The sequence below is a fragment of the Psammomys obesus genome, unplaced genomic scaffold, assembly GCF_907164565.1.
Source record: "Psammomys obesus unplaced genomic scaffold, mPsaObe1.curated_primary_1811, whole genome shotgun sequence".
NCBI classification, from domain to species: domain Eukaryota; kingdom Metazoa; phylum Chordata; class Mammalia; order Rodentia; family Muridae; genus Psammomys; species Psammomys obesus.
Genome location: NW_026585504.1, coordinates 1,424,873 through 1,445,459, shown reverse-complemented (window position 1 = coordinate 1,445,459; position 20,587 = coordinate 1,424,873). Strand labels below are relative to the sequence as shown.

Genomic DNA, 20,587 nt, shown 5'->3' with positions numbered 1-20,587 from the left:
TTCAGTATGTTCACAATTAAGACCAACCTTCATAATAATCAACACTATAATTTTTATCACCCCATGGAGAAATCTGCTTCATCCATTCATGGACTCATTCAGCAAATAGCATTACTATTTGCTCAGTAAACAGTTCAAACAAATGTTGGCTAAAAATGGTAACAGTCCTATCCCTTCTGGAGCTAACCTTCTCCAAGGGGGGCACAGACCATTGGATGATGAGTTAGCAGAATATTTAATATATTAAGTAGCAAGAAAGGACTATGAGAAAAATAGTATTGGGAAATAGATGTTCGAGGCTGGAGAAGAATGTAGACTGTACCTGGAAATTATAAGTGATGTGGCAAGGAAAGACTGCCACAGTAGCCATTAAGGCAGCATTTTAGCCAGCAGCTTAACAGCTGGTCCAGGCACACACATGGAAGAAGGGTTTTCTAGACAGGAAATGCGACGTGCAAATTGTCTGGGCTGGATCTTGGAGGAATAGCAGAGTAGCTCCACCTAAAGAAACTTAGAAGCTATTGAACAAGACAGATGGGAGGAGGAGACACAAATTTGGGATTTTGGATACTGTCTCTGTGTACTGTTCTCAGAGTTAAGTAGGTACCATCAAAGCATGGCAGCTGTCTTTGAACAGGGGACTGACATGGGATAACTTTCCCAAAGACCATTCTGAAAATGTCTTGTCTCCATGGTGAGAACTGGTCTTCCAAAAAGGGACAGTCTAAACTCACATGAAGCCAAGGCTAGCCCCTGATATCGTGAAATCCTGGGTTCACCCGCAGAGGACTCAAGTTGACTAACAGAATGAATGCTACTGAGCAGTCTTGACAACCCACCATGGTGACCTTGAGTTTACCCGGACAAGATTGCATTCACCAAGAAAAGGGGCATGGTTATTCAGAAGTGATGTAGCAGAATAACGGGAAGTTAGTCATTCATCAGAGATTCTCAAAAAGTGAAAGTGCAGTGTAGCTAAGAAAAAAATCCCTGACAGCCTAGGATGTCCTCTCGGGTGCACGTGTGCTGGGTAGGGGCTAGAACCTGAGCTGCAAGTGGGACCAAGGAGAAGCCACATGAGGAATGTAGAAAGCAGCTGGGTCCCATTCGCTGTGTGGTGGGAGGTCTTGAAATCCTGGCAGAGGTGGAACCAGGCTCCCTGCATCCAGTCTCTTCTGCTGGAGAGAGGAAATGCACACACTGGAGACCTAAGTTCTCATGAAGCATACATGCGTATTCAGATCAGCATGGCCTGGTGGGTCAAATGTTAAGCAGCCCTCTCCCAGTGCTCCCTTGCTCAGCAAGGTGTGTGAGGTTGGAATTCACATGAACACTGATGGAGGCTTTTGTTGACAAGGCTAAGATGCAGACCCCTTCAATCCGGAAGCTTGTCTCACTGCCGTTTGGCCTCCCCAGTTCACACTCCACGCCTGCTTCCATCATGAATGCTGGACTCTTCAATTCTGAACGTATTGGTTGGTATTCAAAAATCTTTTGACTGAAAGCTGACCAAAAGGTGCAGTTTCATTTAGCTGTGTGTCCAAAGGATGAGTGGGTTCCCCAGACTGAATTACACAAACGCCAAGTGTAATTTAAAAGTCAGGAAATTTAAACATAAATGACTTCGTCTCCTAAAATTACTTTGGAGTTAGACTCGTTTGGGTTAAGTTTTTTATATTCCAGGGATTAGGAAACCATTAACATTAATAAAATCCTAACCAAATGTTCACTGAAAATAATAACATCAGCCCAACATCCTGTTAGATGCCAAAGACAAAAATAAGTAAAATGTGCTTACGGAGTGTGTGACATAGAATTTTAACACATGAAATCAGTCATAAAGACACTAGAAAGCTGATAGGACAGCAAAGATGTGGTGAAATTTTTACCAAATCTGTAAATTGTTAAATGCCAAGAGAATGTTTTTAAAGGCATTGTTCATTCATATTAACACAGGAATATACAATACACACAATTTTCATAGGCGGTGGCTTCGGAGGCTTGGAGCCTGTTCAGATGAGGCTGTGTGTCCCTAGGGAACTCCATGCAAGTCACCACACAGTGGTCATTCAGAGGAAGTCCCATTGCAGATCTGCTACGTCATGATTTGTGTTTCAGCAGAGTCCTGTGTGACCCCGCACACACTCAAGTTGAAGAGGCACAATAAACCCTTGGCTGTGTTCAAAATGTGTACATTTTAGAGTCAGCCTGAAGCTCCCGTTAATCAAAATGGAAAGCACTGAACCCGTCACAACTTGATCAGTGAGCTGGATGGATGACATCTGTCTATCATGGCAGAATATCTATCAGGCTTGGGTTGCCTACCTGTATTCCCTGTAGAAGGAAATGCTTTAGTATAGGTGTGTGAAAACAAAGATGGACACTCCCCCACACACTCAAGCCTGTAGGCTCAGAGCTTCTCTGTGAATGGCCTGAAGGTTTGATTACACTACCGAAGGACCCTGGCTCCTAGGAAGGAACTGATAATCTCTTCCAGCACAGGGTGACCTTGTCTTCTCTATGACACTTCGATGACATTTTCACTTAAAGAAAGTTGATTTTATTTGTGTGTCTGTGTGAGGCTGTGCCACACGTGTGTGGGTATCCATGGAGACCGGAAGAGGGCATCCTGTCTCTTGGAGACAGTTACAGGCAGCTGTGAGCCACCTGTTGTTGGTGCTGAGAACTGAATTCCAGTCCTGTAGAGCTGTAGACCTGGCTGACCTAGAACTGGCTATGTAGACTAGGCTGGCCTCCAACTCACAAAACTTCATCTGCCTCTGCCTCCTGAGTTCTAGGATTAAAGTTGTACAGCTGATGAGGTTTTACTTTTAATGGTGACTGGTAAGCATTGCAAATTGATAGGATTTCCAGTAATTGTCATCCTCATCTCTTCCAGACCACACCCTCCTTCCCTCTTTCCCCCCTATACCCTTCCCCTAGTCCACTGATAAGGGAGGTCCTCCTCCCTACTATCTGACCCTAGGCTATCAGGTCTCATCAGGTCTGTCTGGATCCTCTTTCTCTATGGCCTAGTAAGTTCACCTTTTCAGGGGGAGATGATCAAAAGAGTAGGCAACCAAGTTCATGCCAGAGACTGGCCCTGCTCCCCTTACTAGGGAGCCCCCATGGATTCTGAGCTGCCCATGGGCTACATTAGGTCCTCTCCATGCATGGTCCTTGGTTGATCCATCAGTCTCTGCAGGCCTCTATTTCTTGCCTTTTAATTCTTTAATGGGCAGAGAAAAACAGTCCATTCGTGTATTCCTAGATGGCACCAGTTACTCCACACTCTCTAAGCTGCACATGTCTTAAATATTAAGTGAAAAATGCAACATCAAACCTCTCTCTCAAAAGAAAAATACAAATAGATACAAACAGGCAAAAAAGAGTAGAAAAGAGTAATATGAATGGCCAATACACATCCATTCATGCCCATAAGTAAATTTATATATTTGAAAATAAATATTATTTCCCATCATTTTCACTGGCAACACATACATACAATAAAATAGAATAAAATAAAATAAAGATAAACTCTTTAGTGCCAAAGTATGGGCATCAATCCATATGAGTGATGGGTCATGTTGGCATAATGTTTCTAGAAAGAGATTTGTTAGCATATTTCACACAATGACCTCCACAGCATTGCTGTAATGACATAAAACGATAAAGGAAAACAAAAGCAACTCAAAGTATATTCATTATACTTTGAACATATTAATCTACATTATACTATGAAATAATTCATAATCAATTAACAACATTAAAAATATGACAAAATATCACTTAAATGTTAAATAAAAGGAGCAAGTTGTAGTCTATAGATTTAGCTTGTGTGCATGTGTGTGGTCAACTCCATTTGAAAATAATAGGAAAGCTGACAAATAAGAATGTGTTTTGACAATTACCTTATTTATTGTCCTGTTGCTAAAATCCTTTACTTATTTGTCATTTCTTTTCTGATAAAAATTACAGCATTTTAGGGAAAGATAAACGATTTAGTTTTTAAGAAAAAAAAATGATTCTGTGCTAAAGTCAGACTATGAAATAAAAACAGATAACAGGACCACAGCAAACAATGGTGAATCACCAGCCTGTAATTACTCCTGGCACACATGTGTACATCAGGCAGGGCTATAGAGGGAGATGATTCAAGAGTCTCACAGTGAGTTGGAGCACAGAGCCAGTACAAATCACCAAAGAAAGGTAGTGAGTTCTCTCCAGCTGCATCAGGAGGTCAATAGCACCACATTCGTGTTTGAAGTACACATATCATACAAAAATAAAGACGTTTCATTGAAAACAATGGTCTATGCATTTTTTCTTACCTTCCTGAGCATCTAATGGGCTGATAATTACTCTGCTCTCCATTGAACACATGAGGATTCTGAAAGTCAGGGGTCACATAGCTACTCATTGAGCAGCAATGTCCTATGATGTCGTATTTGACTTCAACCCCTTCATCGTCACCGTAGCCCATGAGCTAGTCCATTCACGGCTGGTGACAATCACTGAGAACTCTCAGTTGAAACTGCATCCTTTGGTCCTCTGGGATTGACATGGAATTGGAGAACTCAGGGCTGTGGGTCCTGATGTTGAACTATGGTCTTAGAATAGTGGCTGGTATGACAGACATGAGGATGCAAACACAATTTAGGCAAAGTGAAGAAGTGGAAGGGCTGGGTTTACAGATCAGTGCTTGCCTAGTGTTTGTGAGGCTCAGATTCAATTTCCAGCACTGAAGGGAAAAGGAAGAAGAAAGAATGGAAAGCGCTGGGCCAAGCATCCGACTGAGAAACAAACCTATCAAAAGCATCACAGAACCATAACAATCACTATCCCTTAGCTGTGGGTGCTTCAGTTTTGAATGTGATACTTGGGCTAAATACTGTAGGTCACAGGGTTTGTAGCTGAGTGATATGGATGGTTAATTTTCTCCTCTGATACCATGCAAAGTGTCTTCCATGTATGCTAATCATGTAGGGGTGAAGCTTCTAACCTGAGAGCTCTGTTTCTCCATGGTCAATGACACAAGTAGGTTGTGTCTTCTGCAATGGAGCCTTATATCAGGTTGTAGACAGTAAGCAATAGTGATATATATCTATATATGTGTGTATATGTGTGTATGTGTGTGTGTGTGTGTGTATGTGTGTATGTGTGTATTCTAGAAAGCTTCTACAGTAGTAGGCTTCCAGATGGCTTTTTAAACGGTTTCTAATATTAGGTGTCTCTGCTCATATCCCCTCCTCTACCCTACCCCTCAATCTTCCTACCCATTTAATTCTCCTAGTCTAGTTTCCCTTTATCTCTTTATAACACTGTCCTCTTTGCTCTTCCCTCGAAGATCGCTCCACCTCCCCTGTACCCCAGTTCCTTGCTTGCACCTAGCCTCTATAGACGGTCTCTCAAGATTACTTAATGCTTTTATTACTTTGGTTAAGTAAAGTCCGAGGACTTGCAAACGTTAGAGAAGTTCATTTTATCTGTTTTGAACAGGGGTAAATCACAATGCAGAGTGGGAATATAGGGAAAGGCATAGAATCAGAGCAAATTTTAGAAAAAAAAAAAAAAAAAAAAAAAAACAAGAAACAATCTTTACACATCCCGCATGGTGTTCATGTGAGATTTTATAGAACAACTCATGGAAACTTAACCAAGTGGCTAGAATACGGTAATAATTCTTTTCCCAAAGGTAATTTGCTCAGGAGTGAAGAAAAGAGAAGTGGCTTGTGTTTTTACATATGCGCCTTTTGACAAAACTATTTCACCTCTTTGGTATCTATATCACTATTTCTGAAGCAAGAAATGTCTATAAGAATTCTTAGAACGTCATCTTTGACTAGAATGTTAGTTTATATTATATTACAGAATGTAGCTATGACTCACCTCCCAGAGATATTAAAATAATAATTAGGATGGTTAGTTTAAAGCAACAAATTTTTCATCCTTGATCTTTCTTTTTTTTTTTTTTGTACATTATGTATATTGTCTTGATGGTGCTAATGACTATTCTGTAAAGATTAAAGAAACATCAATGAACAACAAAACCCAAAGGCTTTGTTTTGTGTCAACATAAAGCATCTTGAGGAGGGTGACACTCTGCTGTGAGGAAATATCAAAACAGAATCCATGTGACTGGTCTTTTAGCTTGAGCACCATGGAGTTGCAAGAATTACTATATTTGATCTGGCAAACAAAGGTTGCTGAAATGATATATTTTTGTATTTAGAAAACAAAATGACATGTTTTTCTCCATAGGCAGCTCTTCTGGGCCTGCCTTCTAAATGGACCATAGAGTCCAAGATTTATAAGCATGGTACAAACAAGACAAATGTTATCTCTTCTGGTCAGACCTGCATTGTTAATTATCTGAAAACCTTTATCTGCAATGATGGTTATTTCAATCAGCTAGTATTTATTTCACTTATTCTGAAGCAAGTGGCTGTGACTTTCAGAATCATAAGGCCCAAAGAACTGCAATGACACAAGTCATCATGTGTCACTTAGGCTACAAAATAGACCACAGCTTCTTACATCAAACTTACTGATCTGTAAAAAGGTTTTTCAGTACAGTGATCTACAGTCTCATAGAACACTGGCAGACATATAATTTAAAGAAGCATATTATGTTGCTTCATTCACATCTCCCAAAAGCTAGAGATGGCACTTATTGTGGCATAATTCCAGAGTCAAGAATGATTTAAATTGTTAGGAGTTTGTTGGATTTTATTTACAATACAATTTGTTGGAAATTATTTACATGAATAGGACAGTTGACCATATTTTCAATTTTATTTTTTTCTTTCTGGATAAAAGAAATTTAATCTAACGGTCATGTAAATAAGACTTTCTTGTCAAGTATGAGTTCCTGGATAAGATCCCAAGAACTCCAATAAACAGATGACACCAAAACATATTTAGGTTCAAAAAAAAAAAACATTTAGGTTCAAGTAAGTGAGTATAGATTATCCTTAGTTAGGGAAAAGGCTATTATAGAGAATAGAGAAAGTATATTATAGAGAATAACCAAGATGGCTGCCTTTCCTCCAAAATGTTCTTCTCTAAGAAGAGAATGAAATTAACAGAGAAAGTCAGCTCTCTGTGGACAGAGCTTCCTTTTGCTCACAATCATTTGTGATGCCATAGATTTCAGCAAGGAGTTGCTGAATACAGAAATGAAGATTTGTCAATTCCAGTGTCCTTGACACCAAAGAGTACATCTACCAAGTCTTTAATTTTCAGTGTTGTGTTTGGTCTTTGGATCCCTAAATAATTTTTTAATTATTATTTTTAATTAAATTTTTCTTTTTTACATTAATTGCATTTTATTCGCTTTGCATCCCAGCTGTATCTCCCTTCCTCATTCCCTCCCAATCTCACCCTCCCTCCATCATCTCCTCCCATACCCCTCTCTAAGTCCACTGATAGGGGAGGTCCTGCTCCCATTCCATCTGACTCTAGCTAATCAGGTCTCATCAGGAATGGCTGCATTGTCCTCTGTGGCCTTGCAAGGCTGCTCCTCTCTCGGGGAGGGGGTCACTGAGTTTATGTCAGAGATAGTCCCTGTTTCCCTTGGATACTGAGGTGCCACGGCCTACACCTGAACAGGGGTTCTAGGTTATCTCCATGCATGGTCCTTGGTTGGAGAATCAGTCTCAGAAAATCAGTGCCCAGATATATTTGGTCCTTGTAGAGCTCCTGTCTTCTCCAGGTCTTACTAACTCCCCCTTCTTTCATATGATTCCCTGCACTCTGCCCAAAGTTTGGTTATGAGTCTCAACATTTGCTTTGATACACTGCTAGGTAGAGTCTTTCAGAGGCCCTCTGTGGTAGGCCCCTGTCCTGTTTCTTGTTTTCTCCTTCTTCCAATGTCCATTCCATTTGTCTTTCAGAGTAAGGATTGATCATCTAACCCTGAGTCCTGCTCCTTGCTTAGCTTCTTTAGGTGTACAGATTTTAGTATGTTTATCCTATCTTATAGGTCTAGTATCCACTTATTAGTGAGTATATACCATGTGTGTCTTTCTGCTTTTGGGATACCTCACTCGGGATGATCTTTTCTAGATCCTACCATTGCCTGCATATGTCCTGATTTCCTTGTTAATTGCTGAGTAGTACTACATTGTGTAAATGTACCACAATTTCCACATCCATTCCTCCGTTGAGGGACATCTGGGTTGTTTCCGGGTTCTGGCTATTACGAATAAAGTTGCTATGAACATGGCTGAGCAAATGTCCTTGAAGTATACTTTAGAATCTTTTGGATATATATATGCCCAGGAGTGGTATAGCTGGATCTTGAAGCACTATTCCTAATTGTCTGAGAAAGCACCAGACTGATTTCCAAAGTGGTTGTACAAGTTTACATTACCACCAGCAATGGAGGAGGGTTCCCCTTTCTCCACATCCTCTCCAGCATGTGCTGTCACTTGAGTTTTTGATCTTAGCCATTCTGATGGGTGTCAGGTGAAATCTCAGGGTCATTTTGATTTGCATCTCCCTAATGGCTAAGGACATTGCGGATTTCTTTAAGGGTTTCTCTGCCATTCGATATTCCTCTATTGAGAACTAGCTGTTTAGCTCTGTACCCCATTTTTAAATAGGATTACTTGATTTATTGCTTTTTAACTTCTTTAGTTCTTTATATATTCTGAATATTAGCCCTCTGTCAGATGTAGGGTTGGTGAAGATCCTTTCCCAGTCTGTAGGCTGTCGTTTTGTTCTGATGACAGTGTCTTTTGCTTTACAGAAGCTTTTCAGTTTCATGAGGTCCCATTTATTGATTGTTGCACTTAGAGCCTGTGCTGTTGGTGTTCTGTTCAGGAAGTTGTCTCTTGTGCCAATGAGTTCTAGGCTCCTCCCCACTTTTTCTTCTAACGAATTTAGTGTGTCTGGTTTTATGTTGAGGTCTTTGATCCACTTGGACTTTAGTTTTGTGCAGGGTGAAAAGTAGGGATCTATTTGCATTTTTCTGCATGTAGACATCCAGTTGGACCAGCACCATTTGTTGAAGATGCTGTCTTTTTTCCATTGAATGGTTTTGGCTTTTTGTCAAAAATATGGTATCCATAGGTGTGTGGGTTTATTTCTGGGTCTTCTGTTCGGTTCCATTGATCCACCATTATGTTTGTATGTCAATACCATGCCGTTTTTATTACTATTGCTCTGTAGTACAGCTTGAGATCAAGGGATGGAGATACCTCCAGATGATCTGTTGTTGTACAGGATCATTTTGGAAATTCTGGAATTTTTGTTTTTCCATATGAAAGTGAGAATTTTTCTTTCAAGGTCTGTAAAGAATTATGTTGGTATTTTGATGGGAATTGCATTGAATCTGTAGATTGCTTTTGACAGAATGGCCATTTTCACTATGTTAATTCTAACTAATCCATGAGCTCGGGAAATCTTTCCATCTTCTGATATCTTCTATTTCTTTTTTCAGAGACCTGAAGTTTTTCAAACAGTTCTTTCACTTGCTTGGTTAGAGCTGTTCCCCAAATAATTCACGAACATCATAAATTCTTTCATTGTTGACTAGTTTATAGTGAAAACTCACTAGAGGAGCTTTGATACTCACTAACGAAAGAGACAAAGTTTCTCAGGGAGTTGGTGAACAAGGAAGGCAGCTATGTGTGATCCATGTACTTGGCACTGGGCATTTGTTTCTTTCCCAAAGTCATCCTTCCCAGAAGAGACTACAAATACGTTAATTCTGTCCACACATCTTTTATCCTCTTTGACTTAGCATCAGGGAATTACTTTCTTCTGTGGAAAAAATTTCTCTTCCCCAGTGACTAAACCAATTGTAATTTAGTTCAGAGTTGAAAACAAGCATGAAATTCTATTCTCCAGGGGTTTATTTTTATTTTTTTATTTTTTGTTTTTGTTTTGTTTTGGTTTTGGATTTTGATTCTTTAAATTGTTTGGACTTTTATCTAGCGGATTACCATGAATAGTAAACAAACAAAGTAAAAAAAAAATGTGTCTGTTACTTTGAGGAAAAAATTATGTCAACAGTTAAAATTAAATATGTGTAGAATTTTAGATTACCATATGTAAACTTGGTTCATTTCCTAAGAACTCTAAATCTTTGTTCCTCCGTTGTTACCTGTAATTATGTATTCCTGGTGAGGCTTGTAGCTAAAACACACTTAACTCCAAATTTTAGTGTCCTCTTCCCTTAGGTTAGTAGGAAGTGCTTCCATTACTATGAAAACCATTCATCTGGGTCCTGTGTTCATATCTCATGCAGTAAAAACTTTGAACCAGAACTCGAGTTCCTTCATCTTATTTGGGGAGCAGTGGAGAAATTTTTAGTTAGTTAGTTAATTTGTTTGTTTTGTCAAGTTTCTTCAGATTGCAAGAGTTAGAGACTTACACTGGACTAACCTGAGAAATAATATATACTAGAAAAAATAAACAGGATAGAATCATGTAAAAAAAAAAAAAAGTATTGTGGAAATATAAAGAAGGGAACTGACAGAGATCAATCCAGAAACAGCCGATCCAGGAAATCCATCCAGAAAACTGCCTGTGGCCCCCATGTGGCTATTTCCTTTCTCCTTCTCTGTTGTTTCCCTCTAGACTTAGTATCATTCTTAGCATCAGACAATGAACAAGACAGGGTTTTCTTTCTCCATTGACTTGTAGGTGAATCTTGGGGAGGAGACTTGCCACCGTAGAGAAGTCAAGCTATGATTAGACCAGTGATCTCCTGGATCCGTTCCTTTGGTCAAAGGATGGAGGCTGGAGTACAGAACAGTTCCCATGGGAGCCAAACAGGAGCCGGAAAGCAGAGCAAGCGCTTCCCGGAGAGACAGTCCTGGGTGGGAAAGCAGAAATGAGCCCAAGCCTTCTCTTGGTAGGGTGGGAAAGAGACCCAGTGTGTGTGTATGTACATCATCTGATTCCCAGGCACCTGTACTGCTCATGCTACCTCCTGGACTTTAGTTAGACAAACTTCAAACAGAAATAAGAATTGTTGAGGCATAACAGCACATTCCAAGGTAGCTCTACAGTCAATGGAAGTAATTTTTATTTTTGCTGTGTCCTGTTCACATGGGAATATCACTGAAAAGATAAAATATTGTGAAGAATAAAAGGTGTGCACACAGGTGTGTTCAGACAGTCCTGGAAGCAAACTATTGGCTTGAGTATTCATTATGATGAATGCCAGTGTGAAAAAGAAAATCTGCAAGTCAAGAAAAATATCTGGGGACAGAGCCAGCTAAGTCTTGGAAACATTTAAGGAGGGAAAATATCAGGGCTGGGGTAGAAAAGCTAATGAGGCACTACAGACAGGGAAGAGATGCGTTCAAGGCGGAGACTGCAGTTTGTAGGCGTGGGCACCAGGGTTCTTGTTACCAGAAAGCTGGGACTCGTGGAGAAATGCACAGATGTCTATGATTCAGTGGATGACGAGAGTGCCCAAGAGGGTGGGAAATGGCCTTGTACACCTCTGAGCTGAATGATGAGGCCTGATAGAAGAAAAAGTCATGTCACCAGGAAGCCTTTGCTTATGCAGATGCTGAGATGGGGAGGGAGCAGCCACAGCCAGCCTGGCAGCAGGAAAGCTAAAGAAGGAATAACCGTGGTACTTCCTGTTGAAATTGAGGAAGAGGTATCCATGTGAGAGTACTTAGTTATCCTGTGAAATTTAAAGTATTCCCAAACTATGTGCCATGACACGCTCAGGTACAACACCAAACTCGCAGGCATTGAGAGATAGTTTTTATTTCTCATAGAAACAGAAACATCTGTTGGAAATCCTATGTAAATTACTAGCTTTAAGTTGTTTGGACCTTACAGCTAGTCTTCAATTTTTTTTTTTTTAGCCTAAAGGTATCATTGGAACAAAACATCACTGAGTTTCTAAAAGTTCTGCAATCCAGGAAAATGTAGGAATCTGTGGAATAATTAAAATCTTGAGAAATAAGAAATGACTTTAGCAACAAGAGGGTTTTGAAATCTTAATGAAAGATGAGGTGAATTCTGGTATTTAAAACAGAATTGAGAGAGTTTTAGATTGCTTTCTATGCTGTGATTTAACACTGATGAAAGGCAATTTGGGAAAGCAAGGGCTTATTTGGCTTACATGTCCCAGCAGAGTGCATTGAGGGAGGCCAAGGTAAGAACTCAGAGCACTGCCCTGAAGACAATCAAAGCAGACACTGAGACTTATGGTCAACTGTTGGGCAGAGTGCATGGAATCTTATGAAAGAAGTAGGAAATAGTAAGATCTGGAGAGGACAGGAACCCCACAAGGAGAGCAACAGAACCAAAAAATTTGAGCACAGGGGTCTTTCCTGAGACTCATACTCCAGCCAAGTACCATGCATGGAGATAACCTAGAACCCCTGCACAGATGTAGCCCATGGCAGTTTAGTGTCCAAGTGGGTTACCTAGTAGTGGGAAGAGGAAGGAACTGCCTCTGACATAATCTGATTGGCCTGCTCTTTCATCATCTCCCCCTGAGGGGGGAGCAGCCTTACCAGCCACAGAAGATGACAATGCAGCCACTCCTGATGAGATCTGATAGACTAGGATCAGAAGGAAGGAGAGGGGGACCTCCCCTATCAGTGGACTTGGGGAAGGGCATGCATGGAGAAGGGAGAGGGAAGGTGGGATTGGGAGGGGAGAAGGGAGGGGCTTATGGCGGGATACAAAATGAATAAAGTATAATTAATAAAAATTAAAATAAAAAATAAAAAAAGAATTCAGAGCAGGAACCTGGAAACCGGAATCGAAGCAGAAGCCATGGAGGAATGCTGCTCACTGTCTTGCTTGGTTTTCACTGGGCAGGGACAGCACTGCCCACATGGGCTGGACCCTCTCAGAGCAAGATGACCCACAGGCTTGTCTATAGACAGGTCTGATGAGTGCATTTCCTAGTTTGGGTTTCCCTCTTCCCAGATGACTCTATCTTGCATCAAGTTGACAAAACAAACAAACAAACAAATAAAAACCTACCCAGCACAGGTGGTTAGGTTGAAGGAGGAGAGAGGGGGGTCACTGCAGTGTGGGAATCACTCTTCTTTCTTCGTTTGTTTTGTTTGTCTGTTTGCTTTGTGTTTTGTTCTGAGTCATAGTCTCCCTGTATGTTCAGGCTGTCTTTGAATGCCTGATCCTCTCTCTCCAAATTGCTGTGATTAAAGGAGAATAAAATACAGAGCAAGAGTGCATGGTTCTGAGAAGATAGATAAAGTGTTTTTGTACAGAGGAAGTTTATCTCATGCATTGAAATTCCATCCACGAAATGTCACAGGACATTTCAAATAAAAACATGAAATGTCTTCAGATCCCTCAACAGGTAGAAAAGACATGAAAGAAAGTAAAGGACTTAATCCGGGGGTGGGGGAGGTGTCACAAACAAACAAATTAGAGACCTATAATATGATATATGGTCTCTTGGGAATTGTTTGTGTGTCTTTCCAAAGCTGTCCAAACCACCCTAGTTACAGAGATAAGGACTTTGAATTTGGAGTGATGAAGAGAACACAAAGTTCCCTGAGACAGAGGCCAGACAAACTGAAATGGCTTCGTTAATTATTCCTCCAATAATACAGACAGGGCTTCTCAAATTCCGAGGTGCACATTTCCTCCCAGGAATCTTGAAAAGGTACAGATTCTAAATTATTGGACCAGAAGAGGGCCTGAGAGTTTTTATTTCTAATGTGTCCTTGTCATGCTTTAGTTGCTCGCCATAGGACACAGGAGTAGCAGGATTCATTCAGATGAGTCATCAGCCAAGCTTCTAAAACAGTGCCAGGCCTGCAAGATGCTTGATCAATACTTACTGGATTTAAGCTGAAATGAATCGTTTCCCAAGCGGTACACACAGTGATAACCAAGGAAGTGGGGACAAGAATTGAGAACACAAAACACGAGTTACCAGGGTGTGAAGACAACCAGCCAGCAGGACCTCGGGGGACCATGGGAGTGAGGACTTATCCCAAATTAAAATAAATGTCAGAACTGAGTGGGTAGAAAGCCCAGGGGCTCTAGGTTGGTGGCTTTGCTGGTGAATGTCAGAGTGCTAAGGATGAGGACAATGAGTAGGAGGAAAGCAGGAAATGTAAGCGGATGTTGGCAAAATCCAGAAAATGAAATATTCTGTGATTGTGAGAATGAGAGGTACGAACACGGAGAAGGACGTATGATTGCCGTCAAATTCAAATGAATGCCTGTGAGATATCCCAGGGACCACCTAAGTGTCCACATTCCCCGAGGAGGTTATAAAAACACTCATTCTCAGGCCCAGCGCCCTCTTCATAAACCCAGGAACAAGGCCTTGCAACCTGCATTTTTAAGTCTCCCAGGGGAAACTGATCTAGCAGAGTGGGGAATCTGAATAATTTCTGTGAAACATTTGAGGCAAATGGAACAGAAGAAAGGTCTTCTGGGGGAAGGAATGCAGTGGAGACATGGTACTTTGGCCTTATGTAAGACCATGAGGGTAGGGGACAACAGCATTTTGGACAGTTTGATAAATGGCATACCTAAAAGCATGATCTCCTCAACCCAGGCAGCTGTGCTGAGGCGTACTCTTCTGAATGATTAAGTTGGCATTCCATGCCCCACGTTCTCCCTGATAGCTATTCACAAACAAATGAACATGGAGCTCTCTAAGCTTCTGAAATCAGTGCTGGGGTTAAGGATGGGAAGGGTCATGCCTGCCTTTTTATATGGGTGCTGGAGATTAGAACCAGGGTCCCAATGCTAACAGAATAAGAGCCGTCTTCCTACTGAGCCATCTCTCCAACCCCTTAAAAAGGCTTTTAAAAGCAACTTCTGAAACCATAGTGGAGAGCAGCAGCAGACAGGTGAAGCCCAGGCTGTGGCGCCTGCCTGAATTTATTTCACAGCATTTAAAGTGTTCTAGATATTACAAACAATCTGGAGACAATCTGAAGGTCACAGAGGAGTGTGTGGATATTATGGCAGCTGCTACACCATTTAGCACAGGGCATGAGTGGAGTTGAGTACACACTATAGATTCTAGAACCAACTCAGTGAATATTGAGCAATGGCTTGTTTCTATGCTAGATATTACTTATATTAAACCAGTCAGCTCATCTTGCTCTGTGTGTTTTGAGGGGAAAAAAAATCTGTGCCTTGAAAATGGTAGTAGAGCCTCTCAAAGAAGGTCCATGCCATATATTTTATGCTCCCGTGGAAGGACTGAGGTCTGTTGCTACAGCTGCCTGAGATTTCACAGACTCTTGGTGTGGGGAAAAAGAGTGAGGACTGATTGGAACAAAAATTTCCTTTCATGTAGCTGCCATTCGTTGGGTGTGTGCTGAATGTTGGGAGCCATGGGAGAGCTCAGGATGCAAAGACACGGTTGCTGCTGTCTTGAATCTTGTCTTGATAAAAAATGGATGCAAAACAAAACAGTTGTTGCAGGCACACAAGCCAAGCCCAACAACAGCACAGAAAAACATTCCTGATGCGCTTTGTGCCAACTGAAGTCACCCCACAAGGACATTGCATCAGTTTCTGAGGCGGGTAACTGATGTCACCCTCAAAGCAAGTCAACAACAACAAAATGCAGCCAGGGGCCCAGGACTCTGCACTGCTGATCATAACTTACATTTATGTCATAGTTAGTGTTTTATAAGCTTCACGCCACCTACCAGAGGTAAAGGGAGCAATGATCTGACTTATGCTCAGAAAATGATGGTTCAGACAAGACAGACTTTCGCCCAGATCGTGACTTTAATGTTTATTACCACTGATCTGTATCCCCAGCCCCTAATAATACTTTTAATGCGTTATAGACTAGAGGTAAGCACATAGAACCACAGTGTTAGCCGTGTTTGCCCTGAGCCAAGCCGCTGAAACTGGAATGACAATCTAGTGAATTCAACTCAGTTAAAAGAGAAAATCAGAAGGATTTCATGTTGAAAACCACAAGCAGATGATGTCATACTTTAAATCATGTCCTTGTAGCCAAAGTCAGACTCCTGGGATTTAACAGCATCTCAGCATCCGCTGCGGATTGCCGAAGTACACATGCTGGCTTCGGGGTGAGAATGTCAGGGACGGGAGCGTATGTCTGTGATCATAGAAAACATCAGACTGGCGTTTTCTTTTCACAGCTCATTCAGAAGTTGACGGATGTTGCCGAAGAGTGTCAGAACAATCAGCTAAAGAAGCTCAAGGAAATCTGTGAGAAGTAAGCCTTCGTTCTTCACATTTGGCCTGAATATACATAAAGGCATGAGATGCAGATTGCTATTCAGTTTGTCTGATTTTTTCTCCTCATTGTAAATTCAGAGAGAAGAAGGAATTAAAGAAGAAAATGGATAAAAAGAGGCAGGAGAAGATAACAGAAGCCAAGTCTAAAGACAAAAGCCAGATGGAAGAGTAAGTAGGAAGCAGCCCCTCCCTGACTGAAGCAGCAACTGTTGTTCTCTGTCAGAGAACCAGGGTCTTAACCAAAGACTGCTGAGTGAAGTCTGCCCTCCTTGAATTAATCTTTTACATGACCTGTGTCTTAGTCACAGTTCTAGTGCTGTGGAGAGACACCATGACCAAGGCAACTCCTATAAAAGGAAGAATTTAATTGTGGGCTTGCTTACAGTTTCAGAGGGTTAGTTTATTATCGTGGTGGGAACACGGTGACACTCAAGGTGTTGGAACAGTAGCTGAGAATTCTATCGTGTTTGTTGGGTGGGGGCAAACATGGACTTTTGAAATGTCAAAGCTCACCCCAGTGACACACTTCCTCCAACAAGGCCACACCTCCTAATCCTTCTAATCCTATCAAAGAGTTCCACTCCCTGGTGACTAAGCATTCAAACACAGGAGCCTGTGGGGGCCAGTCTTATGCAAACTACCACAGTCTCATTTGTATGATTTTTACAGTGAACTCTTCTACAGGGGTACTCTGGGCCTTTTAGTAAAAAGGTAAAGTGGTCTCTTTTGGGAAATGACTAAACACTTACTTGTCAGGTTGTTAGGCAACCTTGGGAGCTTCTGATGAAAACCAGGCCTATGCCTGGGAAGAAGCAGCATCATTCTCCCCCACCCCAGGTTGGGCCTTTCAACAGCTACGCAAAGATAATAAAAGCATAGAAGTCTGGGGTTCCAGGTGGGGTGGTATGTGATCTGTGGCTCACTTACATTTAGGGAGAAGACGGAGATGATCCGGTCCTACATCCAGGAGGTGGTGCAGTTCATCAAGAGGGTATGTCTGTCCGCCCCTCTCTCCTGCACAGTGACACAGGTTCAGTTCCAAGCCTGTTGTGACCTTCCAGGAGGAGAGCTGTGCATCATCGTATCCACTTGTCCCCAGCATCAGCTGCTTTGAGATACTTCTCAAGAGTGCACCTGTTCTGACTATTGCAGATCATATGTATGAAGAGCTAACTAAAAGCTATTGGGGCAGAATCACTAAGTCAGGACCCCCCCCCCCCCCGCCCAAATGACACAAAAGGGAGTTCCCAAAAGATTCCTTCATTGTTACCAGTGATAGAGATTATGGCCACACCTATGTCTGTCCTTAAGCTTTTTAAAATTTTGTGTTATGGAAATTTTCAAAGATTTACAAAAATGTATGTCTGTTAGTCACCACCCCAGTCTGCTCCGGGCTCACCTAGCTTCAAAGGGCAATTCTTGCTCAGTATACCAAAAAATTGTTACCTCTGGTTTGAAAAGCTTTCTTTTTGTTTTGTTGCATAAAAGTTTTGTGGATTTTTCCTAAGATTACTCTTTTCTTTTGATAACTTTCTCATAGTTAGAGGAAGCACAAAGTAAAAGGCAAGAAAAACTTGTGGAGAAACACAAGGAGATCCGCCAGCAGATCCTGGATGAGAAGCCCAAGGTAAATGAAGCCAAATAACACCGACTGTCTGTACACAGGTGGCTCGTTTGCTTTCTATCCAGTAAAAATAAAACCTCCTGCTTTTTTAAGTACCTTGCACAACTTCTCAGCTCACCCCTTGAACGTGAAACGCGGCGTTTGTGGTGATGGTCAACATACGACAATATTCTGCAAGCATGCATCACCAGCTGGCACTGTCTGAGCGGTGCGAGTGCTCGAGGCCCTCCTCACAGGCTTGGTTTTAGCTGGTCTGAAACCTGGTCTGGGCACGGCTTGAGCCAGGGGTATTTTTAATCTCGCCAGCCAACTTAATGTAGCGCTGCAATGTCAGACTTTGCCCAGCAGAGGGCACCCTTCACCAAGATCACCCTGCTCTTGACCCAACAAAATCTTCCATCAACAAGGAGAGAAAAGCAAACCTCTTCTCCCCCAGAGCAACAGCTGAGCAGTGCTGCCCTTTAAAATCGTATTATGGCTCAGCTTCGTGGCCCTGAAAGTGCTCAGCACATACTAGGTCCTGAGTTCAATCCAAAACAACAAATCAAAGCAGGTCGTGCTTGCAGTTTGTTAAGATGAATCGTCTATGGACATTAAGTTGAATAAACTATAAATCAAATACTTGCAGATTATTCAACAGCTTCTCAGGTCTAGAATATTTTGATTTATTATGGAAAAAAATCTGTCTCTTTAAAAAAAAAAAAAGTGCAGTCTTTCAGAGGCCCCTGTGGAAGGCTCCTGTCCTTTTCCGTATCTTCTCCTACTTCCGACATTTATCCTGTTTGCCTTCTGAGTGAGATTTCAGCCTCTTTCCTAGGGTCCTCCTTCTTGTTTAGCTTCTTTAGGACTATAGATTTTACGTTTACGTTTATCCTGTATTATATGGCCAATATCCACTTATAAGTGAATATATACCAAGTGTGTCTTTCTGCTTCTGGGTCACCTCACCCAGGGTGCAGCTTTGCTAGACCACAGAGGAAGATGATGCAGCCAGCCCTGATGAGACTTGATCAGACTGAAGGGGAGGAGGACCTCCCCTATCAGTGGGCTAGGGAAGGGGCATAGGGGGAGAAGAGGGAGGGTGGAAGGATATGAGGGAGGGGGCTACAAAGTGAATAAACTATAATAAACAAACAAATAAATAAATGCACCTTTCAGATTTCCCAACCTTTTTAGCTACAGCTGAAAAATCGGCGTCTCAAAAGTACTGCCATCCAACCTGAGTTTATGGAGTCTGCAAAACCCAAGGGTTAGGTTTATTTGTTTGTATGTATTTTTCCCTGGCTAGCCTCAGAGAGATTCCTCATGGCTAGCTCTGATATATTTTCACAGTTATGTTCCTCAGCTTTCATGTTTATCATATATGGCAGTCACTTAAAATTTGTTAGTTCTAAAGATTTCAGAGTTAGCCATATACATCCTCAGACAGGAACTGATTGTATCATGATTATATTGCTGTATTGTTGTAACTGATTGTGTTATGTTGTTGCTAACTCTGAAGTGACCTCTGCTAACATGCACCTCAGATATCATTGCCAGCTTCTCGGGCTGCTTATGCAGACACACCCGGATATATTTTTAGCGTAACACTAGAAATGGCGACACAGCCGTCTCCTTTCTATCTCTAATCTCTCTCTCCTTGATTTTATTGAGTTGCCCACAGTCATTCATGGTCTAAAAATATGAAGTGAAGAATTCATGGAGTGAACAATCCATGAGGCCTTAGACTGTACAGCTTTCTAAGCTGCTGATGAACCCTTGAAGCAATGTTTTGTCCATTCTGGATATGCAGTGTTCTCTGCACAATATGGCTGCCCAGCAGCCCTCTCTGTCTGGTGTCACAGGGTCTGCGAGCTCTTCTACTTAACAATGGCTCCAAACCCCAAGAGTAATGAGACTGAGGAGTCCTTCAGCTGAGGGCATAAGGGGCAGATTAGCTTTGGCATTTTGTGACTTCAGGACACTTTGGGGGAGGGGCACTGTATTTTATTTTCAAAATCTATCTTAATTACATGCTCAAACGTTTTAAATAACAGCCAGTTTTGACTAAAATTTAAGAAAACTTTAAGTAGTCAGAACTATACATATTTAGACCCAAACATTTTTAAGCTCGGCACCTGATGTTGAGCTTGTCATCGCTTTGTGTCCTGGTATGATACATTTGCTTATGGTGAATCTCATAAGCAGTTTTAGATCTCTTAGAACCCTTTTTACAACTACTACTATTTTCAGTTTTATCTTGCTTTTGAGTGTGTGTTTGTGTGTGTGCGCGCGTGCGCGCGCACACATTGGTTCAAGATTGTAAAATATTTACTTATAGATAAAATGCAGTAATTTATGTATTTTAACAATTTACTTTAAGTAATTCATAGGTATTATATATATATTCATATGTGTGTAGGTAAGTGTGTGTGTGTGTGTGTGTGTGTGTGTGTGTACATGTGGAGGTCAGGGGATAATTCCTCAGGTACTATCTGTGTTTGTTGTGTGAGACCTTACTAGCCTGTAGACAAGCATAAACTTACCAAGTACGCTAGGCTGATTGACTAGGGATCCAAGGATCCATTTGCTGCTCCCTCTCCAGTGCTGGGATTACAAGGACATAGCACCATACAGAGATTTGTTCTATGAGTGTAAAATGTGTGGATTTAACTCAAGTCCTCACAATTGCAAGGCAAGCACTTTACTAACTGAGCTATCTTCCTAGCCCTCAGTGTGTGTGTGTGTGTGTGTGTGTGTGTGTGTGTGTGTGTGTGTGTG

General features: G+C 41.5%; 1 protein-coding gene across 8 annotated transcripts in view; it reads left to right on the top strand.

The window, feature by feature from the left end:
• Positions 1-20,587, top strand: part of Plcb1 (phospholipase C beta 1) — a 758,762-nt gene that overhangs the window by 613,390 nt on the left and 124,785 nt on the right. For all 8 annotated transcript variants that reach the window (XM_055605263.1, XM_055605143.1, XM_055605110.1 and 5 more), the window contains 4 exons: positions 16,104-16,180; positions 16,282-16,371; positions 17,137-17,194; positions 17,744-17,830. In XM_055605263.1, the coding sequence (XP_055461238.1) occupies positions 16,104-16,180; positions 16,282-16,371; positions 17,137-17,194; positions 17,744-17,830 (312 nt within the window). The remainder of the gene's footprint in view (positions 1-16,103; positions 16,181-16,281; positions 16,372-17,136; positions 17,195-17,743; positions 17,831-20,587) is intronic.